Here is a 27,891-nt window from a genome sequence, read left to right on the forward strand (position 1 = left end):
CAACCTGCCAATTTCAATAGTACTCTACAAAATCACTTCAAAAATGTTTTTGCACTGTGCAGGCAATTATAAAGGCTGTTAGTAGTGAGAGAAATGACAAATAACAACAACCCACTCATATATATTGTTCAAAGGGCTCATGTTAAGTAATAGTGACTGTGCATTAGAAATAAAATAAAATCACTTTTCTTCTCCTACTTCTGCTCGATTGACTTTTTCATTGCTGTACCCTAAATTTGAGCTAATTCTATAACTTCAGAATAACAGAAAATGTCATCTCTCAGACAGAGCTGGCTCGCAATGGGGGACACTTGCTGTTCAAGCAGGAACCCTGAGTCCAGGAGGATCCCCAATTACACCTGGAGCACCAACTTCAGCCATTCCTGGATCAGGAGGCATTAGGCACAGTCCCTTAGGGCTTGTATTTATTCATGTTTTTAATAGTGAAATACAGACAACTACAGCACCAACAGAATGAATATATATTGGACAGAAAAAAGTGTTATAATAATTAGATATAACAAAAATGAGAAAAATGAATTTAAAAAGGAAAGGAAAAAGTGAAGATCTATATAATATCCATTTAGCTTTAATATAAAATTAATTCAGCCTGTAAGCTTATCATTAAATCTATATTGTATCTTCTCAATTTAGAATGTAAACATTTTCCAGAAATTGGTAACAGCCTCATACCCCAAATCCATTCCTTAATGGATTTAGAGGAGAAGTTTGCTTCCATTTATGTAAGCATATCCTTTTTGCCACACCCCAGGTCAGTACAGGCAAAGCTCTTCATGAAATCAACAGGCTTCAGCTGAACCCTGGCAAGACTGAGTGGCTGTGGTTTTTGGGGCCCACTGGTTCCAGAGCTATGCCATCTTTGGTCCTGGATGGGGTTGTACTACCGCAGATAGACCCAGTGAACAATCTTGGGGTCCTTCTAGACTCATGACTCCTGCTTGATAAGCAGGTGGCAGGTGTGGCTAGGAGGGCCTTTGCATAGCTTTGTATTGTGTGCCAGTTGCGCCCATTCCTGGATTGGCAGGCCCTGCTTACAGTCACTCATGCCCTATTCACCTCCAGATTGAACTACTGAAATGCACTCTACATGGCGCTGCCCTTGAAGAATATCCGGAAGCTTCAGCTGGTACAGAATGCAGTAGCACGGGCAGTTATGTGCACTCCGAAAACAGCACATTACACCTCTGCTCCACAAGTTGCATTGTCTGTCAGTTTGCTTCCGGGTCCAATTCAAGGTCTTGGTTTTAACCTTTAAAGCTCTTCATGGCATGGGACCAGGTTATCTGAGGGACTGCCTTTCCCCGGTTATATCCCGCTCCATCAGATCTCGCCAAGAAGGCATGTTGTGTGTACCATCAGCCAGGGACCTGCATTTGGTGGGTCCCAGGAGATGTGCCTTCTCTGCTGTGGTGCCCATCTTATAGAATATCCTTCCTCCTGAGATTACATTAGTGTTATCCCTTTTGCTATTTCGGAAGGCCCTCAAGACCTGGTTATGTCATCTGGCCTGGGGCTCCCAGGGAACCGGAAACCTGCTTAGATGGCTTCATTGCTGAGGGGGTCATTTTTATTCTCCCTTCCCTATGGTTTGTATCTTGGTTTCTATGATATTTATTAATGTGGTCTTTATATTTTTTATGTTGTTTTTATATTTGTTTTTATCTGATTGTTGTATGCTGCCCAGAGTCGCTTTTGGTGAGATGGACAGTTATATAAATTTGCTTAATAGATAAATAAATAAATAATAAAAAATCACAAGCTGCCAGGAAGTACAACATCACATTGACAGAAGAATATAGTTCAGCATCACATTTACACCTTCAGCTATAAGCTGTGATTTGAAACCAAAACAAAGGATAGGTGGACAAAACCAAAGCAAACGACTTAAAGAGTCCTCAAATTCCTTACAGCGCCAGGACAAAAAGTCCAATATTTTCCTTTTTAAATTCTTTGAGGGTCCAATAGCTTATGAAATAATATTTCCTGATGAATTAATGTAATTCTTAAATCATCGTCAAGGATTTCTTAAAAATTTGACCCATTGGTTTTTCAAGATTGGATATTCCAATATTTTGTTCCATAATTCAGCTATATAAGTAATTCTAATGTTTATTCTGCTTTTTAGTTCCTTATAAGATTGGATTGTTGGTTTCAGTTTAAGTGCTGCATCTCTTAAAGATCCTAAGATTGTAGGCACCTCCAAGGTTGCTAGTATCCAGGCCATACTGTTTAGTTAGACAGTACCTGTTTCCATTGTAGATACTGCAAAGTGAATCTTACAGATAAATCATATTCACAGTGCCATCTCTCAAAGTCTTCAAAACAATCCTTACAAATCAACTGATTCAAAGTATTCATCCCTTTTTTGGCCCAAGCATTACATCTTCCCCACAATCTTCAAATTCAAGGGGAAATTAAAGATTTCTGTTTATTTCTGTTTATTTCTGTTTATTTTATTTTATATACATATATATTGTGCCTTTAAGTCAGTGTTGACTCCTGGCAACTGCTTGGACTTGTTTTCTTGGCAAGATTTTTGGAAGCGATTTGCCATTGCCTTCTTCCTAAGCTGACAGAGAGTGACTGGCTCAAAGTCACCCAGCTGACTTCATGTCTAAGATGGGACTAGAACTCATAGTTTCCCAATTTCTTGCCTGGTACATTAACCACTATATCAAACTGGCTCTGTCTGCTGAATATACCTGGATCCTAACATTTGCCAGAATTTCAAAGGTGTTACAGACTTGCCCTCCAAGTGTACCCAAAGAGAGGCATATCCATAAAAGTTCTCATTCCAAAAAATGCAGATGTTAAAATGATAGCCCAGTGATAATAGTTGAAAAGTACCTTCATCATAGGGCAACTTCAAAAGATTTGAGGGGCTTTAGTCTGCTGTCAATTTTTTCTAATTAGCTTATCTCTGTGTAAAGTATCTAATAGGAATCAACATTGGAGTCCCTTCTACTTGTGCCCTTGTCACTTCACAGCTGAATTACTACAGTATGCTCTCCATGAGGCTGCCCTTGACAACCATCTGGAAGTTTCAGCTGGTGCTCTATGCAGCAGATCAGGTTGTTTTGGACATACCTACATTCACCTTTGTGTTACCACTACAATGAGAATTGCATCAGCTGTCAGTCTGCTTGTGGGTGCAATTCAAGGTGCTGGTCATTACCTTTAAAGCTGTATGTGACTCAGGGCCTAGATACAAACCCCAGGTTGACTGCCCATCTACTAAAAGCTGGAAGACAATGTCTGTAAAGCTTGTCCCTTCTACAATGCCATCTATAGTGATCTTGTAGTCGACTTTGTCAGTGATGGCTCTGATCTATGGAACAGCTTGCCTCCTGATATATGAACCACTTCCTCCCTCTTGGGCATCCAGAAGCCTTGAAGACATGGTTCTTCAGAAAAGCTTTTGGGAACAATGAGGATTAACTACCTGGGTGAAACAAGGAATATTTGCTGTTTAGATAACTTTAATTTTTTCATTGTTGTTGCTTGATGTACGATGCTCAGAGCCACTGGAAACTAAGCAATTGGGAACTAACTATCATATATATGATAGTTAAGTAAGGAAATAAAAAAAATAAAGAACACACTATTGAATGTGATGGTATGTGTGTGTGTGGGGGGGGTTAGTTTTATTATATTATATTATATTAATATATGTATGTATGTATGTATGTATGTATGTATGTATGTATGTGGTTAGTGATAGGGCACATGGTGTCAAAATTCTGCTTGTTCAAGATTGCAAGGATTGTCCTAAAATTAAAAACCTTTGCGCTTCAAGAAACTCAAAGCTGACTTTCAAACACCAAGTTTCTTGGTTTCTTCCCAAAACGTGCTGTCACTGAATGCTATGTTTCAAAGAGAGCATTATTTCTTTAAGCTTTTGATATTATTGACCCCCTTATATAAACAGCATCTGGCACATTGTCCCTCATCCAAGCATTGAGGCTGCACTTGCCAACTCTGTATGTTTTCTCAGGTCATCTAACAATGTTGCCAATAGTTGAGCTGTCAGCTTTTGTCTACATGCTTATACACAGAAGATATTTACTATATAATACACTGGAATCTTTTAAAATAATATTTTTGTTTAAAATTATAAATGTAGATTATATTCTCCTGAGTTATTTTCAAATAAATCCTACTCACTTCTATTAATTTCCACTAGATTTTTGCACATTTTACTAGCACATTTTATTAACGTTTGAATGTTCATTGAATGTACATGAAAACAATGGAATCAAATATATCATTCTCACCCCCAGTCTCAATCCAATCAACTTAACATGGACATAGATTCCTACATGCATACAATTGTGTCCACATAAGACTTCTTCCACACAATGGGAGGCTGGCAAAACAGCCAAATCTCCAAAATATATGGAGATTTGTATATGTTTAAATCTGCACACTTATTAAGATGAATGCATACAGATCAAAACTCAATTCATCATGTGCCATCATGCACCTTCCTCTATGCATTTATTGTTAGCTGTGAAAACTACTATGGGATGCTGGATTGGGGTTATAGGTTTCCTTACATACTGAGAAATAGGACAACTGATTTGGTTTGGTATTTTCCATGTCATATAAAAGTTCTTGTAAAGCAAAACCACCCTTGTGTTTTAGGTAAGTAGAATCATAAAATGGTTGATGGCACTATTAATCATGAATGCAAGAGAAGCACTTTTCAGCTAAGAACACTGTTCTTTTCTAGCGTATGCAGAGCCAAATTAGACACTATATGGGAAGACCTATGGAAATTGCTTTGGACTAGGTCTACCGTGCTGATAGTATAGTTGTTTTAATCACTACCTTCCATGCTGTTTTCTTGATTATAATTGTCCCATTAATGCTTTCTATTTGTTCCACATAGAAAAACATAAATATAAATGAAAGGCTTTTTAAAGCTTTATTTCAGGGGCAACTTAGATTAGGAAAATGATGTAGAAAAGGATTAACAATACTCTACTTTCTTGCCAAAGTTCTGTTCAAAATGGGGATCCTTGTGGTTGCAGGTTTCTTTAACAACACATAAAAGTGTTCTACCTTATGCTGCTTTCATCAGTATGCCACCTCAAGTATTATGTCCAGTTCTGGTCACCATGCTTTAAGGAGGATTCAGAGAAATAGGGACAGATTCAGAAAGGACAGTGGGGATGATCAGAGGACTGGAAGCGAAGTTCTATGAAGAGAGATTGAAGGAACCAGATGCATTTAGCCTTGAGGAGGAATATGATGGCACTTTTCAAATACCAGAAAAGATGTAACACAGAAGGAACTCAGGAGTCATTCTCTATCAGTCCAGAGTACAGGACATGGAATAATGAGTTTAAGTTACAGGAAGGCAGATTTTTTTTAATGTTAGAAGACAGTTCCTAACAAGAACTCCAGTTCAATAGTGGAACCAATTATCCAGAGAAGTGGTGAGCTCCTTTTCACTGGAGGTGCTCACATGGAAGCTGGACAGCCATCTGTTGGATTACAGTCAATGACATAAATGGCCCCTTTCAACCCTAAGATGTCTTCACAGGGCTATTGACGTCATGTATTTTTCCTCACAGGACAGATAATACTGTATATGCTTATTTACTGTAGCTTTCGTGTACCTTCACAAACTTTCTTTTTTTTTTTAATAGTATTTTATTGGAATTTTAAAATTACAAAGTTAAAAGTTAGAAATGAAAAAGAAAATTGAAAATACAAATTATAAAGAAAAGTAAAAGAAAAAGAAAAAAGATATGAAAAATAGATAACTTCCAATCTATCTCTGGTCTTAGGAATAATAAGAGTATCATAAGTGCTAGTTTTTAATGCATTAGGTAGGAATAATTCTTTGTCAAAACATATCCCATTACATTTATAATCTAATCTTCAAATCCCCATGTAAGCTTCGCCCCGCCTGCATTCTTCACAAACGTTCATATACCATCAAATTTCATAAAATCACAGAACAAGGCAAAATAGAATGCTTAGCACGTTTTTCCTAACATTCAGCAGAAAATCATGTGGAAACAGTCTTTTAAATATTTGTTAGGATTAGGAAAAAGTTGTTGACAAATGAAAAATATCCAGAGTAGAATGTATTTAAGACTTTTAGGTGTTCAGTAACAGAACTGTAAAGTAATGCTTGAATTAGGGGATAGAAGTGATCAATTAGATTTACAATCTTCAGTCTCCAATTTTCTCTAAATCAAAACCATCATTAGCTTCTGAAAAACAGAAGCAAAAAAAGCTATAATAAAAGATACTATATGTGATCAGGGGTTAGGATAGCCACCTGTGGGAAGACTGTGGTCAAATGTTCTGGGTGCCTATTGTAAAACGTCTTCAAATCTCATACTTTGCCTCCCTCTGTTACTTTACCTTTCAACTAGGTTTAACCAGATTGTCCTTGAAATGGATCTCTTTCCAAACACACAAATGTCCTTTGATAGGCCTCCAGATACACTGGTTCTTATAAAATAGGACACAAAGCTACCTTAGTGTGGGTGTGGGTACTGATTGAGATCACAGTGTTCTCCCATTCCAAATGCAATATTCTACCTGTGAAATATACCAGTGTTTTATATTTTCTGGTCAGCTTGTTTTCTCTGTACAGCACACCTGAATACAGGAGAAAACAAAAGGAAGACATTGAAGTGTTCTTAATCAGGCACTTGTAAGAAACATCACTGCTGTCTAACTGATGTCTTTCTTTGTCTTCATTTTCCTTCTTTTATCAATACAGAAGCTTTCCTTCAGGCATCCTTGGGAATATCTGCCACCAAAATAACATTGTAGTCAAGCAATTATTGTGAGTAGCTTTCTCACAAGCATTACATTAGTGTTCTAGAAGCCCCGAGGAACTTAATTCATTATTCAAAAGTCGAATAATAAGATCCCTTGGCAACTATGATAATTTTATTCCCAAAGAAGCCCCTAAATTCATTCTCCAAATCATCCTGTTTACCAACTGCTTATTAAATTGGCAAGGGCAGGAATGTTTCTTATTATTTTATACTAAGACAGTGACATGAAATACAAATCTGCCCTTTAAAAAATATTTTCATGAGGTTAGAAATTATAAATACATTAGCACCTACCAGAGGCTGCTCAATCATTATTTTATATTAGATATATTTTACAGAAGAGCTCTAGTCATAGATGTAGCAAACTGGCATCCAGAAATAAAACATATGTAAATGTATAACTTACAAAGACTATGTAAGTATATAATTTAAACAGAATAAAAGCAGTCTATTCGGAAGGAAGGAAGGAAGGAAGGAAGGAAGGAAGGAAGGAAGGAAGGAAGGAAGGAAGGAAGGAAGGAAGGAAGGAAGGAAGGAAGGAAGGAAGGAAGGTCCTACATACACAACTCTAAATCTGCAGAAAGAATGGTAAGAAAAAATAATTGGGGTTAGATCCTAGCTAGGCTACAGCAGAAGTGATTTCTACTACACTCCAAACTTCAACAGTCTTTAGATAATCAACTCCATTTCATTCATAATGAACACAATTTTATGTAAGTGTTGGCTTTTACAACCTGTTCTCTAGTTTTGCTTAACACCTGACTGAGTATTTTTCACACATTTGTCTGCTAACAGATACACAGTTCTTTGACAAACAGCCTGCAGGGGGGGCAAGAGAGGGTTAGATATAATTTCTTATAGTATCAGGTTTCACTTCTGTAGCTTTGAGGGTTGCTTCCTTGTCTGGAGAGTAGTCTGAGCACCAGAAGGTTCAGAACCTGAATTGAGGCTGGGGGGAGGGGGGGCTTCTATATGAATGGTACCCAATTTAAATATGGTTCTGCTATTCATGCAAAATATTTAAAGGAGATATATAAGTAAGGAATAACTTTATAGCTAAATGGAAGCTGCTCATCCTGTAGATTTATCTCAGACTTCCAGTATTGCAGTTGGATAGAAATATAAAAAAATAAAATAAAAAAAAAATTCAAGTTAAGAGCAGGAAAAGAGGAAAGATTTCTGGTAGATGCCTTAGAGCCTGGATAGAGACTCTTTTGGGGCTGGTGTCCATGTTTGTAATGTTGATAATGAACCATTTTCACAAAATGACTGCCATGATTAGGACTTCACAAAATGGTTGAAATGACAAAAGGCCCACTTACTAAAATGCAACACTGGAGAAGTAACTTCGATCCTTCTGTCCCCTTAGCACCATCTACGACTTACCTTTGACTTTTTTTTTTTTTCTGATTAAGTTAGGCACATTTCTAAGCATAGTTCTGGGCTGGTGTGATTCACTTTTATTTTCTTAGAATGCCAATGGAGCTTATGTGAAGCTCAGAAGTATTCTTGATGATGCTAGATTACTTAGTTGAATCTTTAAAACAATTCTAAACAGGACAAATTGTCTTGTGACACCAAGCTACAGTATATGCATATATACTCACCACTGTATCCCCTTTCAAGGTTAGCAAAGATATGCTTCAACTATATTCACACACTAATTCATATACTGCCTTTTATTCCCTAAATGTTTCAACTTTTTTTTTCGAGGATCTCATCAACCCCATCCAGCCATACCTTTATTGTTCTTCCCCTTCTCTCAACAAACGCACACACTCAGAGACACATTTGACATTTAATTCTCATTCATTTGCTTATATAGTACTTAACATGCTTCTTCTATACTCATCATTTTCTTTAATATTTAGTCCACATTCTTTCATCATCCTTTCATTCTTGTCCCTCTCTCTTCTTTTTTACCACACACACATTTCTTAAGTAACCCACTTCCACTGCATTCAACTTGTTATTTTTATGTTACATACCCAACTCTTACTTCCATATAACACTCATGTTATTTCTTTTGACAAGCATCCGTTCTTCACACCAAACCACATACCATCTTTCTACCAGCATTTGCATATCTTAAAATATCTCTATCAATTTCCCCACATTTAGTAAACATCCTACCAAGGTACATAATTTCATCTACTTGCTCTAGCTTTTTACCATTTAGGCCACAATCATTCACTCAATTTCTCCCTGCCAAATATAACTACCTTGCTCTTTGATACATTAATTTTCATATCCACACTCCTCACTGCATCATACAATCTTTGCAAATCATTCAGCAATAAACTTTCATCTCCATCTTCACACAAAACATCCCTTATGGAATAGTTGAATTACCATACAAAAAAACTTTTTCTCACAATCGTGTTTCTCAGTAACTGCTTGTTGTTGTTCAGTCATTCAACTACTCTGACTCTTCATGACCCGAGGGATTTCATTTCACCAAGTCTGTCTGTTAATAACTGCTTCTTTCAGTTCTTGTAAGTTCATCTGTCATCAGTCATAGTATCTAGCCACCTTGTCTTCTGCCAACCTCTTCTTCAATTGCTTTTGATTTTTCCACTATCAGAGTTTTGCCTTCTCACCATGTGTCCAAAATATTTAACCTTTAGCTTTAACTTTTAGTGCTTCCAGTGAGCACTCTGATTTCATTTAAGTTAATATTGTATTATTTCTTCTTCTCACAGTCCAAGGTATTCTCAGAAATATTCTCCAGTGACTCAATTCAAAGCCATAATTTTTTCTTTGTTCAGCCTTTCTGATGGCCAGCCGTGACAGTCATATATTACAACTGAGAAAAATATGGCCTTGACAATGCATACTTTTTATGTCAGTGTGGTGTCTTTGCACTTTAATGTTTTGTCTATATCTGTCATAGCTGTTCCCTCAAGAAGCAGATTTTTAAAAATTTCATATCTATGTTTCAAGTGAATGTTTGAGCCTAGGAAGATAAATGCTATTACTCCTTCAACTTGTTCTCCACTTATGTGCATTGGGTTGGCATTTCCAGTTGACATAATCTTTATTTTTCTTAATATTGACCAGCAGACCAGCTTTTGCACTCTCTTCTTCACCTTCAACAAGAGATTCCTTAAATCTTCCTTGTTTCCAACCATTAAAGTGGCATCATCACATATCCGGGGTTGATGATGTTTCTCCTGGTAATTTTTCCTATTTCTTCTAATCTACCATCTCTCATAATATATTCTGTATTTAATTTATGTAAAGTGTCAGTATATTAACTTGGCATACCCCTTTTCCAATTTAAAAGCATTTTTTTTTTCATAGTCCCTTCTAACTGTTTCTTTTCAGAATAGATTCTTCAATATGTGATATTGCCTGTGTTTTTAAGGGCTATCCATAAGTTGTTGTGATTGACACAGTCAAAAGCCCTTGTATAATCAATAAAGCAAAAATAGATGTCTTTCTGGAACATGTTTACTTTTCCATTATCCATAGGACATCAGCAATGTAATCCTCAGTGTCCCTGCCACTTCTGAATCTCATTGGTACATCTGGCAGTTCTCATTCTGTGTATTATTCTATTCTGTATTGCAAAATCTTGAGCTTTATCTTAATATCATATAAGTGAATGATCTTGAATCGATTATATGCCATCCAGTCATTTTCAACTAGTGACTACATAGTTTTTTTTCCATGACAATCTATCCCTAACCTGTTATTTCAAGTCTCCCAACAGTGCATTCATTGCCACTGTAACTGAGTCCATCCACTTTGATGCTGATCTTCTTTTTCTTCTCTTTCCTTCCACCTTTCCCAGCATTAGAGCCTTTTCCAGAGAGCTGAGTCTTCACATAATGTGTCCAAAGTAGGAAAATTGAGCCTGGTCATTTGTGCCTCAAGTGAGAACTGTGGGTTGATTTGTTCAATGATCCATCAGTTTGTTTTCTTGGCTGTCTGCAGTATTCGCGGGAGTCTTCTCCAACACCAAAGTTCAAAAGTGTCAATACTCTTCCTATCCTGCCTCTTTAAAGTCCAACTTTCACTTCCATAGTGTGTCACAGGGAATGCCATGGCGTGCACCATTCTGACCTTCTGTAGAGCAAAAATTGGGTTTGCATACCTCCTGCTTGGCATAAAGCAACACTTTAAATGTTACTTCTTATCACCTGTCATACTTTTTCAATCAGAACTCTGCCAAGCGGTTTCATAGACTCACTTAATAAACTAGAACTCCTGTCATTTTTGCATCCAGTTGTGTACCTTTCCCCTTATAGAAGAGAACAATAAGAGCATTTTTCCAATTGTCAGATACAGATGAGGCTTCATGCACACATTAAATAACTCACACAGCCACTCAACCATAACAAGTTCATATTTTAATGTTTCTAGTCCCATCATTCATAACTGCAACCTTACAATTTTTCAACATTCTCAAAGTATTTATTACTTTTTCCATTATTTTTTCTTGCATGTGAACATTTATAGTGTTCATTTCACTTTCCATTCTTTAATATCTCACTGTCATTCTTATAGGAATCTCTAAAATGCTTGTTCTAGTATTCCTTCACCTCAATTTCATACCAAATTATTTCAAAGCTTTATTTTTAATTGTTTAGCTCTTCCAAAACCACTTATTTCCACCAAATTTGCTCTCTATTTTCTTGGATTGACATAGCCTCTATTTCTAGTTCCTACTAGGAGGCAGATTCTGAATGAATTGAAGATGTTGAACTTTTAGTGGAGAAGTAATGAATAATTAGTATCTGTTCCCATTGTTATTTAAAGGCAAAAGCTTTAAAATTCACACAGAATACGAATAATCATGGTTAGTAAAGGCCATATTAATTATTTTTGTTTTGTTTTTTCTCTCACCTTCTTGTCCTTTTCCAAAAGGGCAAATTCTTGAATTATTCATTTAGTATTATAACATCTATTTTATATCAAGATCACTTATTGGATGATATCTACACACAAGTAACTTCTAGTAAGTTCAATGGTCTTACACTAAAGTAAGTGGGTACAAAGTTGATGCCTTGTTCATTCTTTAATGAAACAAAAGGTCTTTTTTTCTTTTTAAGGAAAGAATAAAATTAATATTTCTTGGAAGATAAAAGTCTGAAAAGGAAGTTCTTCCCATCTTAACTTTTAAAGTAATTTAAAAAATAAAATTATTCTCTCTTCCTCCTCTCTATTTTTTAAAATCTAACCTGTTTATCTCACTGCACAACAGATTAATTTAATTAAAATTATTCAATTATTATTAATAAACAGGTCTAAAAATATTCTAAAAGTATTCTTGGGACACAAACAGTAGCAGAGACACTGAAAAATTGAAATCAAGTATTTTATGCTTATTGCAATTAATTCCAATTTACAAAGCCTATATGAAAGAAACACAGCCTTTTATAAATAAGTTTTATTAACCTTTCACCTTCCTACTAAGATTTGTGACCTATGTTCACTTTCTTACATATTTTTTGTAATCAATAGAGCTATCATATCTGGGCTGTAAATATCCAGGTGACTGCTAGATCCCAGCAAAGTACTAAGTATTTTCTATACCTCTTTGTTACTATCTAGTGCATAGGGCACAATGTGTAAGGCACAGCCAGGCAGAGCTGATAATGTACTTTCTTCTGGCCCTTGAGTCAGCAGAAAATCATACCAGCATAAATTGCCTTACCCCAGTGGCCAAGCTCTAATCTATCTCAATAACAAGACTAGTGTGAATGGTACTCTCCTTATATGTTAGATGAGAAGCAAATTAAAGAAAGTTATAGGTGGATTCTGCAGCTTCATCACACACGCACCCAACCAGCATCAGCTGCCAGTGTGGAAAATAGTGACCGATGACTCTCTTTATGTGTGGTGGGCTGGGTTGGGTAATTGTAAGTGGCGCCTGGGTTCAGTCACCTTTCAAGCTCCCTAAGTGACAAATCACCAGATCACCACTGTGGAAGTACTCTGAGTTGGTGACCTCTCAGTTGGGCTATTTCTGTGCACTGGTCTAATTCTTTTCTGTTTGTTTAAACAAAGACCTGGCATACTTCTGGAAGGGTGGTAAACCCATGTCTGCAAGATAGTCCAGCTGAGAGATTCCATGTGTGGTGAAGGGGTTATGAGGAGCATTAGGAAACCTAATAGGCGACATGGAGAGAGGAACTGATAAGTCCTGCAAGGGAATGACATGTTGCCAATGAGTGGCTGTGGCAACCTCCTGAAGTAACTCATGGACTATGAAAAACAGGGTAGGAGTAATCAAAATACCGCCTTTCCCCACCTACACCCCAAAACCTGTAATGCATTTATTTCAGGCAGAATCTAGCCATTTTTCTCAGTTTAAATTGACCTCCTTAGCACCCCCCTCCCCCAGACTCTTGTTTTCCAAAGCGCTGGTCAGGGATTTTGCAGACAAGTATCTTGATGGAAGCAAGGTGTCCACTCCTGCAACCCAAGCCAAATGGTCATGAAGAGCAGCACTCCACAACCAAAGAGGAAAGGGCCTGCCTATAGCAGCCTCAAGGGTCCAGTAGGAATTGGACATAGCCCAGACCCTGACTGCTTTGTTACCAATATCATGGATCAAGCATCATAGATTGTGATCTCAGAAAAGCTTGTGTTAGGAGAAGAAAGAAGACCCTCCTTTAAAACTGGAACAGTTAAATTTGAATGTAAGATCCTCCATGGTGGTCTGGGAATTAGATGAAGGTATGTAGACATGTTCTTTAAAAACAGCTAGCAGGGCATCTTCATGCAACAGTTAGTGGCACATGAACATGAGCTTGAAGTGAACTTATGGATTTGCAGACAGAAAGATTTTCCATGCCTTCTTACATTTTATTGGGGTTCAGATGCCTCTCATGAGCATGATCTACATCAGACAGTGAATAGGATATGCTGGAGATGGGAACCCTCCAAATTATGTGGACCACTACATTCCCTGAAAATATGTGGCAGATCCTGGAGGGTAGCATGTTACTTGAAAACTCAGAATAATCAACATTAATATTGTCCATTTAAACAAAATGGATCAGCAATGGTGAGTCACTGAACTCCCTCTTTTAGAATCAGTTTGCATCTGGATATTACAGCCAGGAACCTTTTTGCCAGACCATATTCCTGCAAAAAGATTTGGGGCACTGATCTATATTATTTTGTCATATCCATACTGATCAGCACAAAATTCTCTATGAAGTGCTGAATTCATAGAATGTTGTGAAAATTCAGTTTGTGCAACATGCAGTTTCTTAGATATATAACACAATAAACTTAGCTTGTTTTAAAGTATTGAATAAGAAAAAATGTTCTGGTCCACTCATCATACTAAGTACCAGTGGGAGATGACACATCAAGAATAAAATAATCATATTATCATTTATCATGATACTTGAGCTCAAGCACAAATTAGGCCTCATTGTTTCAATCCTATTACACCAATATTATATAATATTAATTAGGATTTGATTTGATAAATTGCTTAGTCTCATTTTAAATTCTGATGCTGACATTTAAAAGGGTTAGGGTTAAAAGGTCAAGAAGTTTGGGAATGTAAGGACCACCTTTTCTATTGTCAATTCTTCCCCTTCTGCTGTTCTTCAACATAGGTTCTGTCTCATATCCAGTAGCTGGCTAAGATGTAATGGCTGATTACATGGGACATAACCTTGTTCCCACTTCTTCTTTAAACCTCTCAAAGAAATCTCTCACCTTTTGGACTGAATTAAGTCGGAATCTCTGCTGTTTAAAAGTTAAAAGTTACAATCACTCCTTCCAGTTTGTCCCAGCAGAATGATATCTTCTTCTGTTTAAGTTTGTCAGTCAGGATGGTACAGGTAGTCCTCAAGTTACAACCATTCATTCAGCAACCATTCATAGTTACAACAGTGCTGAACAAAGGGACTTATGACTGGTCCTCGAAGTTCCAGCCATTGCAGTGCCCCTGCAGTCACATGAACAAAATTCAGGTGCCTGGCAACCAGCTCGCATTTACGACCAGTTGCATCTTCCTGCAGTCACATGATCACCATTTGCACCCTTCCCTGACAGCTTCCCCCAAGCAAAGTCAATGGAAAGCCAGCAAGGAAGGTTGCAAGTCACTGGAGTAATTCCCTCACCACCCCCCACCTTTCTTTGCTCACACGCACCACACTCTTCTTCCCCCTTTTGTTTGCATGCACCCTGTGCCCATTTTCCCTGATCTCCCTTCAATCACATGCACTCCGCGCCCTCATTCCCCAGCTTTTCTGAGCTTGCGCCACATCAAGCACCCCCTCTCCCAACTCACATGTGGCCTGCAACGGGCCTCTCCCACCCCCCTGCAGCACCCCTGTGCTACTTACCTGGGACTCCCTCCACTTCCCACTTAACAACCTGCACATCTTGGTTTATAACGATAACCAGGACTGCCTGGATTGCCGTTGCTAAACCTTGCAGTCACATGACGTGCTTTACAACTGCATCGCTTAGGGATGGCAATCCCTGTCCCTATTGCAGTCAAGGACTACCTGTATATTCTTTTCTCTTATGTAATATTCTAATGGGTATTTCTTTGAGCAAAATTACTTCTGAATTATTTATCCTTAGCTTAGTATTAAAGTGTTGTTGTAGAACCTGGTCTCTTGTCTTCTTCCTGACAAAGTGCACAAGTATATATTTTTGTACTTTTCTTAATTTTGCATATACCGTATTACTTCTGTACACCTTGTCTACTTCTGCATCCATATCTCCTTCATCCCATTCCAAAAATTTTGTTAAAGATTCCACAATCCTCTCTCTGGTATCTTCACCTCTGGAACTGCTCTCAATCTTAAACAAAATTCTTGCTCTCTTAATTCCAGTAGTGCCACATCATCTAAATCTTTTGCTATCTCTCGCTTCATTATTTCTGCCTTGTCTTCCAAAATTTCTATTTTCTCTTCAATTTGTTTAACCTCTCCACTCATCTATATCACAGATCCTTAATTTTTTTTATATTTTTTCTTCCATATTTGCAAATCTTTCCTCCATTCTCTGTTCAAGTGTAGCCAGATCTCTTTTAACTAATCCAGTCACAGATGCAGTTACAGATTCAGTCACTGATGCTGTTACTGATGCTGTGACGTTCTTCCCCAGTTCTTCAAACATCCTCTGTAAAATCTTTGGCATAATCCCTTTTGCTGTTATTTGCTCTGTAAATTATCCTCTCCTCCCTTCTATAATTTTTGCTGCTTTTCTGGTAGTGGCTGTTTGTTTGTTTTTCCCTTCCTTCCTTCCTTCCTTCCTTCCTTCCTTCCTTCCTTCCTTCCTTCCTTCCTTCCTTCCTCCCTCTCCCTCTCCCTCTCCCTCTCCCTCTCCCTCTCTCCTTAGCTCTTTAGTCCCCTTTGGCACTCTGTAGTTTTATAGTTACATGATCTTTCACAACTTCCAGTCACCTTATCTCTTTGTTTAATGAAATCAGCCAATCATCCTTCTTAGCAAGTTTAAACAATCCTCTTTCCCATGGAGGTGTGTATTATTTAATTAATTAATTGCAAAGTACTTTAAAATAAACAATAATCCAAATCCAACTGTCCCCTTAATCCATTTTAAACTTTTGTAGTTCAAATTCTTGGCAGGCTTTTTGCTTTTGATTCTTTTTAAGTCCATATAGTTATTCTTTACTTTTTACTTCAGTCCTGCTCACGGAATGAAAGAACACTCACCAAGTGGTTTAGGTGCTCTGTTGCTTAGAAGATCTCTGTAACTTTTAAATTTTTTCTCTTTGAAACATGCATTAGAAAGTGGAGTTTTGGGTGAACCCAGTGTCCTTTAGCAGGCTCCACTTGAGGCTGTGAGCTTGGGTTTTTTTGTTCCGCAGGTCCCCAGCACTCTACTTGCAAGTCACCTATAGGATCCATCCAGATCCTGCCAGTTTCCTTATGAAAAGCGGCCTTCCAAAGCACAACTGGGTGATCTCTTGGCTTCTCCTTATCCAAAAAAGCTCCACTGCTCCGGGCTTATGGCCTGGACACTGGTCTCCACCTTGGTGGTGTCCCCACTGTTCGGGGACATGTTAGTTCACCATTTTCTCCACCCAGAAGTCCACTAAGATACCTTTTAACTCACTGGATGTTAAAAACAGAACCACCCAGAATATTTATATTATTATGCATATAAATAACCACTTCATTTGCTTTACAATTATACTTTAATAGTTAAGTTTGCACTTTCTTATTAGCATTCTCTGTGGCCTCACTATTCACTATTTTCTACTCAACATACATCATGCATCTACCTAATATTTAAAATATGAATATGAAATGTTATTGTCTATAAAGCATTTTGTTAATCTTCAATGTGTCTTTAAATGCTTCATTTTTAATTTATAGGATGTGTTCAGAAACAATGGCCTGATTTGCATATAATACTAAGCCAGTATTTAAATTCTAGGCCTCTGTACACAAATTTGAACAAGCCTGAGCAGTACCTAGAGTATGTGTACTCTATCTGCTTTCTCCTGCTGTGTATAAGGGGCTCCTACTAATTTTGGGTCCACTTTCCAAATAGCCAGCTTCCTACCATGGTTTAGTAAGTAGTTGTAAAGAAAATCTAGTTAGTTAAACAAACCAGCAAAACAATCCAGACTTAAAAATGACTACCTTGAAAACTGGCCACATTTACATTTCTTCCCCAGTCTCTGCCTCTAATACAGTATGTGGGAATTCTAATATGAGGGAAGCCCCCAGATCAAATTCATATGCTTCCTCATTAACTATGATGCTAAGATCTCCGGGAGACTGTCACATCATGGATTCCACATCCACCTTCCCTACTCAACTTCCATACAGATTTCATTTACTCGGGCTAATCACAGCCTCCCAGCAAAAGAAAGAGCCTTCTAACAAAGCTTCTTGCTTTGATTGTCCCCAGCTGTAGTCTATGGCTCCACCCACAGGCCTCAGCAGCCTGAACCCAGGGATCCTGTTCTTAAAGTTCAGACCCTGCATAAACAGCAAGGTCAGTCAGACAGCAGAGCAGAGAGAACATGAATCAAACTTGTTATATCAGGATTTCAGTTGTATGGAGATGTCTAAAAGAGTCTGGAAGCACTTTTCAAATATTACCCAGAAAGGAGCATAAATCTGAAGCAGAAGGACAGCAAGCAGGGATGACTGGGAGAGGTTTGCATGCATATACCTGCCACCCACCCCACCAGTGGTCAGGCAAACACCAAACAGTTCTCCAATAGAGCTGCTCTCTTCCTGTCAGGCCTAGCCCAAGGAACTCCAAGAGACCATGTAAAATCAGTCCAGCAATGTTGATTAGCTACAACCTCTAGCAAGAATCTTCCCAGACTGAAATCCCAAGTAATGCCAGCCACAACATTGTGAATTCCTCAGGGAGGTGCCAGTCGCATCCTCTTATCTCTCCCTCGCACCTCAGGAGATGAAAGAAAATGTTTTTCTCCCTGAGTCTGGCCTTCATAATCCCATTCCATCACATCTCCCACTATAAAGTAACAAGTCATTAGCTGGACTTATGCATCCAGTTAGGCATTTGTTTTAAACATGGGTTGTTGAATAAGCCACAATGACTGAATTCACAGACAACACATCAAATCAAACCATTTGTTGGCTTAGCACTATATGTGAACTGAATACCATGAGCAATCAGATTCTGCCTGGAGATCCACTCTCCTTTTTACTTGTATTAGCTTCCAGTAGAATTGCCTTTTATCTTCATATCCTATAATCACACCAGATCTCATCTTACATAATGGATTTCTTAAATTCACTAAAGGTAGCGCTTAACAGAATAAGAAATATTACTGCCTTGCTTTCCTCAGGCACAACGTTTGTTACCTGTATTATTTATATATGGGCTGCAAAAATCTAGACTACCTCTAGGTAGCAGCAGAGATATTGAAAACTCTATTTGCTACCATCTAGTGAATATCTGAAATTTTGCAGCCCAGTTGTGCTATTACAGTATTATCCATATATCATCAGTGTTAATGCTACAGAACCCTTTTGATATGACTGCTCTGGGGAATCAGCATTACTCTCAGAATAAAGAGAGAAAAGTCATAATTTAGCTTAACAGCACAAAAGAACAAATGAGTATATTTTTGTGTACTTGAACAAGGATGAAAAATAATACTGCTGTTTATTTTTCAGAGAACATTCATATCCTATCCAAAGCATTTCCACATGTGGCAAATTCCAAAATATGATAGATGCCAGGACTAATATATAGCACTCGGAATCAAAACTTATTTGTGTATGCAAGTTATTTGCATCAAACTTTGCTATTTTTCTCTAATAATGAGGATGAATAACTTGGAATCCACCAAGCAAACATGAGAAGTGATTAATGTTCTCCATTTTATTCCTCCACAATATCCATTGATAGTTTCTGATTCTCCATGGTGAAATGGGAGATCTCTCCTACACCAGTGGGCTAAAGATGCTATTTGAAGTATATTGTGACCCCCAGTGTTAATTGCTATAGATCTGATTCTTTACTCATATGGTAATGCAAGAAATAACTCCCACCCCCCAAACACAAAAGATTTAAAACTTTATTCCTTAATTGCTGTCTCAAAATAGAGATTTGTTTGTGTTCTTAGGTGAGAATTTTCACAATGTTTAAAGTCCTTAAATACTCCAGGATCTCGGATGTGGAATGCTTCATTTACTTCCATGATCTAAACCTATTTTAATAAAATCCTTTTAAGCACCACATGTTAACCCCTTCTTCACAGGAAACTCTATGTAGTATGAAATAGTGCTGTTGAAGGTAAAGAAATGTGTGTATCTTATAAACCCAAAGTGTCTGACAGGTAAACAATTTGATCCTAATTCTCTTCCTGGGCCCAGCACTAAAATGCCATGGAACTCAGGGAGGATTAGTGCTGAAAAGCCAATTGTTCTAGAATGTTTGGAAGTTAAGTTTCAGAATAAATATTGGTAATGGCAGCTTTCACTTTCAGTTTATACTGAAGTAACACACATTTTTTGTTCTGAAGCCACCATTGCACAGCAAACAAGGCAGAGATTGCTGGTCCCGTTGCCCCAGCAACTGGGAGGCATGTTATCCCTCTTCAAGAAGAGGGCAGTGTGACTTTGTTTGCCCTCACAGACTCCAATCAGTGGACAATTTGGATAGGGTGTGTGACATTGTGAGCTCCTCAGGGCCGTTATGGGATCCACAATTGGCTGTGATCACCACAAAGGCCCAAATGGAGATGAAAAAAATGGCACCAAGACAGAGGGAAATTGTCAACCCAGGGGCAACAGAGAGAAGCCACTTTCCCTCCCATATGGCAAAATTGCCCTTTTTTTTTTTCAAGACAGGATTTTCACACTGAAAATATTCTTAAATGTAAACGTGCAACTGTCCTACACGCTAGATATCTGTAAATATATAACTGTGTTTAATAGCTTATAGCCTTACACATATTAAGCATTTTCTGCATGATATAGCATTATCAAAAGCACCATATAAATTTTTTTTACGTGTACAATGGACATTTTTCTTTTAATAAAGTTGTTGCTAAAATAAGTTAGTATTAATTTTTTCCTATGATATCTTCCAAGCACATTGCTGGCATGCATTTGTTATTAATGGCAGTCTCCGTAACATTCTTACTGACCTCATTGTGGGGTCTGGCCTGAAACATTGACACGTTTCATGGAAATGGGACAAATGTTAAAAGAGGATATCATGTGGAAAAAAATACATCCTGTACTTTGACGAATGTGAAAATGGTGTTTTCCTCTGTTTCCATACGCTGAGATTTGCAAACTCTGATAACAGTTCAAAATATTGACATTATTTACACTGTACAATGGTTTCTATTCTCATCAGACCAAAAACTGCCCAGTAGGTAAGACTTCCTTGGACAACACAATGTATGCATGTACAGTATATGCAAAAGGTTGAGTGTCCTACAGTGCCTAGTCCCTATAAAGTGTCTACAATCCAATAGACCTGTACCAGAATCATACTTTGTAATGCACAATAGATACTAAAAGAGCATGAAATCACACTAATTTAAGTAGGTCTGACATTACGGTATGTCTAAAGGGAATCCTGGATAGGAAATGTTTTCATACACCTAATGTAATGTCTGCCATTGTTCTAGTAGCAATGGAGAGATCAAAACAAAGAGCAAAGGCTGAACAGAATATATGAAGGGCACAATTCCACAGGGCAAAGACCATGAAGGATGACTAGATCCAGACCCTCTTGGTTGATTTTGTGACTCTAATCAGAGAATTCATACAAATTCCTCCATCACCAATGCACTATGTAGAGAGAAATAAGCATTTGCATCACCATCAACTGAATAAACAGGAATGAATCACTAGTTTCTAAAAAGTACATTAAATTGCATTGCATAATGTATCTGAAACAGGAAAATCAACTAGGCAATCCTGCATTATGTACAGTAGGTGTAAGTCAGACAATCAGTCTCTGCATAATAAGGCATGGGGAGTATTTAGAAGCAAATGTACCTTCCTAGCTAAATTTATCAGAAATGGAGGAACCTGCTCCTTTGTATGCATTGGACTGGTTCTCAGAAGATGAATCAGGCTCCTTTAGTTATTTACTGAGATAAAATGTATGCTATCCTTAACAGTTCTGGGTAGCATACAAAGAACTGTACAGAAAAAATATCAATAAAAACAATCTTAGAGTGTAATAGATATAAAACCATTAGCAGCATTAAATTTCAGAAAATAAATATGCTTCAGTCCCCTCTTAAACTATAGGAAGAAAATGGAGTGTTCCAATTCCAGTGTAAGAGAGCCAGTTTGGTGTAGAGGTTAAGGTGTCAGGCTACAAACCGGGAGACTATGAGTTCTAGTCCTGTCTTAGGCACAAAGCCAATTCAGTGACCTTGGGCCAGTCACTCTCTTTCAGCCCTAGGAAGGAGGCAATGGCAAACCACTTCTGAAATCTTGCCAACAAAACTGCAAGGACTTGTCCAGGCAGGTACCAGGAGTCAAGACTGACTTGAAGGCACCCCCTCACAAAAGAAATTCCAGTGTAGCTCAAGCCTGAGCCCTGATACCAATGACACTCAAACTAAGGATGCTCTTGAATTTTCTAGCATGAAATCCGTATAGCCACTTGGAGTCTTGGTTTTTCTATGTCACACTTGGTGTTTTCCCTAGAAACCAGACTCTATATGATCTGAGATGCCAGTATGAAAGAAGTGAGTGTGTGGGGAAGAGTACCAGTAGACCAGAAATCAATCAACTTGCAGAAAGCACCAGCAGGGGTTATTTTCATGATGTAGAAGTAAACTTGGTCTGCCAATGTTTATGTATCAAATTGTCATTAAAAATTTGCAACCATAAATGGCAACTGAGAGCACACCTAGATCCTGCCTTGTAGCTTAAGCTATAAGTCTCCCCAAGCCTTCCAAGGTCAATACAATGTAGGAACTAAAAGAAACATTTAGTCAACACATGGCTCATGCAGTGGCAGGAAAACACATCTGGATTAAAGAGATAGTAACCAGTGCTATGTGCGCACTCATACATACTTCAACTCATATTTTCTTTTTCAAATCCAGATCACTTATATTCCTAATATGAAGCATTAAATTCTTTACTTGGTTTAAATAATCAACCAATGTCATTTTATTGTTTTATTACATCAATACGCCTCAAGTAGATCTAGATAGTGGTTCTCCAGAAAGAAAACTGTGAGGAAGAATAGACTTAGAAGCCCAACAGGCTTCATGGTGAAGCTGGAATGTGAACACGTATCTCATTAATGCTAGTCCAACACTCTAACTCCAAAATCAAAAGTGATTTTAGTTAAAAACAGAGCCCACTGAATTTTACAAAGGCCTCAAATATTTAAAGATGACGAGAGGTGGAATTTTAACTCTGTAATACTGCTGTTTTTTCACTGTTATCCTTCTATTCAATTAACCACGTTCTCGTATCTAGTTGGTCAATGGCTGTGCCATTTTAATTCTAATCCTGTTGGTGGTTTCATTCATCCACACTGAAAAATTTAGAGGAATCCAATGAAAATGCCTATAATTTGCTAGTACCCACCACTAGTTCAGATGGATGTAGAGCTGCCAGGACCAGGCTTCAGATGTACTGTGGAACCCTTTGGGACTGCTGCATCTTGCTTACCTGCACAAGTTTCTCCATCATAGGTTTCACACACCCATTCGTGACATTCACACAGTGGCCCATAGTATTTGCCTGGCTCAGTCACTTGACAGATGCAGACCCCACAGTCACATTGGCCTCTGCCGCTGCACAGTTTTCCACCTGGAATTTGGCATCGGTGCTCTGACTCAGACAGGGATAGTCTGCAAGATGAGGTGCTTCTTAAACCACTCCTGAAGAGGATGAAAAGAATAGTGAGTTGCAGGGACGTGCAAATGGATACTACCTGTCTGCAAAACCAGCTGGGTTCATAGCATTCTTTCCCTCTGCAAAGAACCAGGTAATCTGAATTGGCCCGTGGATAAACCTTTCTGTCAGCCACACAGTTACTAAATCGGGCACACACTTCTGCTTCACCTCATCTGCAAATAAAGATAAACTATATCATAGGATGCTGTAAAGATTCATGAATAAAAAGACTGATGCTTACTAGGACTACACAGTGTTTTGGATTTAATTCCAAAATGGTGCTTCGGAAGCATGGGAACTTCAGTGTAAGGCTTGCTGCAACTTTTCAAAGCAGCCACATCTTCTCTCAGGATCATGGGACCTGACATAGCTGCTTTAAACAGTTGCAGGCAGCTGTTTTGCTTGTAATTCTACATGTTCTGAAGCACCTTGTGAGAACTGAAACTGAAGCATTGCACAGCCCTAGACTGACTCAGCCATAGAGAAATATACAGTGATCATCAGTGAACATTAGAACCATCATTAGCAAAAACTTTTGTGCAAGTTGCCCAACTAACCAAGCATATCATCTCTATTTCTGACAATGCATTTATGTCCTGTGAGCAAATTCATCTTTGAAAACTTTCTGTAACAATTTAATATATTGAAAAATATCAGCTTTTTATAATTAGAGCTCATCAGTTCTCCATCCCCCAAAATAATGTTTCAGATTGTTGTTAATGGGATTGGGCTTAACAGAGTGTGTCTAGATAAATGTACAACCAGGTTGTCATAACTTCCACACCATATTCCAGATTTTAAGAACAGAGTTAAACATTCAAGGCCATGCAAATGCCAGGCCATTTGTCTGGATACATTGCTAGTCCTCAAAACCAGAATTTTTGAAGACATGTGTGCATTTACTTATTATTGATTTTCCTAAATCAGGGCCAGAACTGCTTTTTAGCAGCCAGGACCATGAGTTTAAGTGGAATAGGATGAAACTGGCAGGCTTATAAATGAGTAAGGTAGGTTAAATGGAGATATTTAGAAACCCAAATACACTCTGGGAAGTCTCCTTTTGCACTCAAGGGGGCACTACATTCAAAATTCAAGGCCCAGTTCAGCCTAACCCCTCTGATTCGGAGTAGTTGATGTCTGTTGCACATCTCCGCTTCGCTGACAAAATGCACATCAACAGCTTTGCTTCTGCACCGCAAGAGGATTTCTGCTTAAAGTTACAGAGACAAGCAGCAGGTTGAAGACAAAAAAGAAAAGCCACATATGCACTCTATTTAACAGCACTTTCTCACTGCATCCTGTTGCCCAGACCTCAAAGCTTATTGCTAAAGTAGACTGATAGAGCTTACCGCAGGGACAAGGATGAACTTTGTGGAATAGCAGGCAACAAAATGAAGACCGAAGATGCGAATAGCAGCACCACCAAGCTGAGAAACCCCTTTGTATGCATGATTAAATCCAAGGGCGGCGATAAGAGTTCTCCTGGAGAGTTCAAATACAGAGAGACCCACTCGGCTCGCAATCTTCTGAGCTGGCCAAAACCAGCTCCTTCCCCCGCCGTGCTCCACCAAGTGCCTTTGATTAGCTGTCTGGAAGCTGGATTTGGGTAGCATCCTGGAAGGAAAGGCTAGTGCCAAGCCCCAAAGTTTACAGTCTAGGCTGGGAAGTAATTAGAAACAGTTGTACAGCCAGATGGCTTATTTTGACATAATAAAGTATCCTGTTCACGGTTTTGAGCAAACACTTTTGTTTCCAAAAGCCAGGCACCTTAAGAAGTTGAAAGAAGTCCCCTTGAGTGAACTTTGATGAATGGAGGTTTGTGATAGTGATGGTAAAAAAGATTGGGGATAAATATTGGCAGGGAAGTCTAGCAACACTCTCCAATTGTGTCAGAGTGCAGCATTAAGAGCACAGGTGAATGCTTCAAATTCCTTAGGGTAGAACAAAAGAGAGAAAGAGACTGGTGCCTTCCCCTCCCTCTTAGTCAGCAGAAGCAGTACATCAGAAGCTGCTCACGCTGACCTTCAGGATGTCAAGCTGACAACAACTCCAGTGTCAAAGCTTCTGCTCAATGTAAGTGATTTAATCAGTTTTCAAACATCACACAGGAGCAAAACCAGGCTTGTCACTATGCATTTACTTGACTGTATGTAGGCACAACACACAGCTCTGCAAACATACATTTCCTGTGTTCATAATTATAGCTGTTCCCCCCCCAAACACTTTTATCTTTTTGACAGGGAAAACAACCTATAAAGCAGTGGGTGTTCCCTGTATTTATTTGCTGATGCAGACATGGATGTGAAATGCTGAAATAACCAGCTTAGTCAGGGGCATTTTTTGGAGGCTCAAAAAGGTCAAGATGGTGTCAAAGCCCTGCTCCCCCTTTTTTGTGCATCCCACAGGGTTTAAATTGTAGAGTCCCAGCCCTCCTTCTGATGCTGAGCCCAGGAAAGAACAACTACAGTGAGAAGTTAGAGGAAACGAGTATAACCCAGTTACATTTCTCTAATCCTGGTTTGTTTAATATGTTTAATCAAAAGGTGCAATAGCATTTTCCGTATTCAGCTTTTTCTTCATTAAATAGCAGCCACAGGGGATAGGAAATCTGAATCAGGAACTCATGAAAAGAGAGATACTCTAACTTCCTTTCCAGAGTTGTTGTACGCTGCTGGAGGGAGCTCGCTATTGGTGCAAAAGCTTGCTTCGCATGGTACACAGCAACTCTGAAAAGTTTATTGAAACTGCAGGAAAACATTGCCTTCTTCTATCCCAGACTAAAGTCCATAGACATTGCCAGAGTATACAGGAGGAAAGACCCTCCATGCTCTGCCCCCCAGATCGTCTCTTATCTTTTACTTTTTCCTCAGATACCCACTATCTCTTTTCCATGCGTATTTAAAGGCCTTGAGGAAATCAAAATGCAGGTATGACTGAGCACCTGCAGCGTAGCCTGGTAAGAAGGAAGAATAAATAAGGAAACAAGCAAACAACCTGGATCAGGTGTTAGCTGAGGGGATAGAAACATGGGTTCATGGTAGAGACACATTTCAAGGCTGTCAGCCTTTGGAACGCTACCTAAGTGTCATACGCAGCAGCACCATTCCAGTGGTTTTATTATTAGTAGTATTTACTTGCTTACTTACTTATTTATATTTCAGATTTAGATACCGCCCATCTCACAAAAAGTGACTCTACTAGTAATGACTACTAGTAGTAGTATTAGTACTGGTCACACAGTCAGCCAGTTGTTCAGACTTGTCAGGCCTAGCCCAAAGAACTCCTGGAGACCATGCAGGTTCAATCAGCAAGGTTTATTAGCCAGCGCCTGTTTACAGGAATCTTCTCAGACTGACCACTAGTTCCCAGGCACAGCTATTCACTATCTTCTGGAATGTTTAGGGATGCGCCAGCTTTCTCCGCTTATCTCCAGAGCGTTGCTCTGGAGACGAGAGCGCGGTTTTCACCCCCCTTCCTCCATTCCAGTCCATCACAGACTGGATTTGGCATTTTTGTCCACCTATCAAGTCCTTCCCAAGGACCTGGCATAGGCAGATATTGTTGTTTAATGGTGTTAAAGGATGCAGGATGTAAGCTGTTCCAAGTAAAGCTGCCTTTTGCAATTGACTGATGGTGATTTTGTCAATGTCAATGGTCTTCAAGTGGTATTCCAGATGTTTTGGATCCAAGGCGCCTATTACTGTTGGTACAATCTTTGCTTTCTTTTGCCACAGTCATTCTACTCCTATTTGCAGGTGTTTGTATTTTGTGATTTTCTCCAGTTCTTTCTGTTCAATTCTGCTGTCCCCAGATATTACAATGTCCACTATCCAGACTTTTTTGATTTTCTTATCAATTGTTAAGTCTGGGGTATTATGTGGCAGATGCTTGTCTGTTTGAATTCTAAAGTCCCAGAGCACCTTGGCTTCTTCATTTTCTATTACTTTGTCTGTTTTTTGGTCCCACCAGTTCTTGCTTGCAGGCAAATGGTATTTCTTGCATATATTCCAATGCACCATTGTTGCTACTTTGTCATGTCATTGTTTGTAGTCTGTGCGATCTTCCTGCAGCAGCTAACTGGGTGGTCCACTGTTTCTTCAGCTTCTTTGCAGAGGCGCCATTTGCTGTCTGTTGCTGTCTTCTCAATTCTGGCTTTGTATATATTTGTTCTTAAGGCTTGGTCTTGTGCAGCCAGAACTAGACCCTCTGTCTCTTTCTTCAATTTTCCTGCTCTTAGCCATTGCAGGTCTTGTTTACTGCTTTGCCTGCTAGTTGTGTGTGTGTGTGTGTGTGTGTGTACACAAATGTAATACTTTGCCTTGCCATGTCTCTTTTCTATTCTTCATTTGGTCTTTCTAGTAGGCCAGTTTGGTGTGTTCAGTATTCAGTAAGCCTTCATGGTAAACTAGCTTCAGTGCATCTTCTTCACTGTCCTTCAGATATTCTTATAATACCCTTTTTTCTTCTTCAGTTGTCTGGTGTCCTTGCAACAGTCCATGCCCACCTATGCTCCTTGGTAAGTAGTCTGTCAACATTGCTGCGTGGATGAAGGGCATGATTCATTGTTATTATTTTTCTGGTCTTCCTATCCAGGGCTTCTAGTTCTGCTTGAGTCCAGTCCACTATTCCACCTGTGTATCTAATGACTGGAATTGCCCAGGTGTTAATTGCCTCGATGATATTTCCTCCCACTGAGTTTGGACTTCCAAGATCTTCTTCATCAACAAGGGAAAAAT

The 27,891-nt window shown here is 38.7% G+C and overlaps 1 protein-coding gene across 1 annotated transcript in view; it reads right to left on the reverse strand.

Annotated features, from left to right (window-relative positions):
• The window catches only part of ITGBL1 (integrin subunit beta like 1), a 187,214-nt gene extending 162,483 nt beyond the window's left edge, over nucleotides 1-24,731 (reverse strand). The window contains exons 1-2 of the mRNA XM_088136485.1: nucleotides 24,505-24,731; nucleotides 22,928-23,139 (exon numbers count right to left, since the gene is read on the reverse strand). Coding sequence (XP_087992611.1) covers nucleotides 22,928-23,139; nucleotides 24,505-24,605 — 313 coding nt within the window. The 5' untranslated portion in view covers nucleotides 24,606-24,731. The remainder of the gene's footprint in view (nucleotides 1-22,927; nucleotides 23,140-24,504) is intronic.
• Between the last annotated feature and the right edge of the window lie 3,160 nt (nucleotides 24,732-27,891).

Source organism: Python bivittatus, unplaced genomic scaffold, assembly GCF_059951505.1.
Source record: "Python bivittatus isolate LINGU-HERP-01145 unplaced genomic scaffold, Pbiv_v1 ctg000060_np1212, whole genome shotgun sequence".
NCBI lineage: Eukaryota > Metazoa > Chordata > Lepidosauria > Squamata > Pythonidae > Python > Python bivittatus.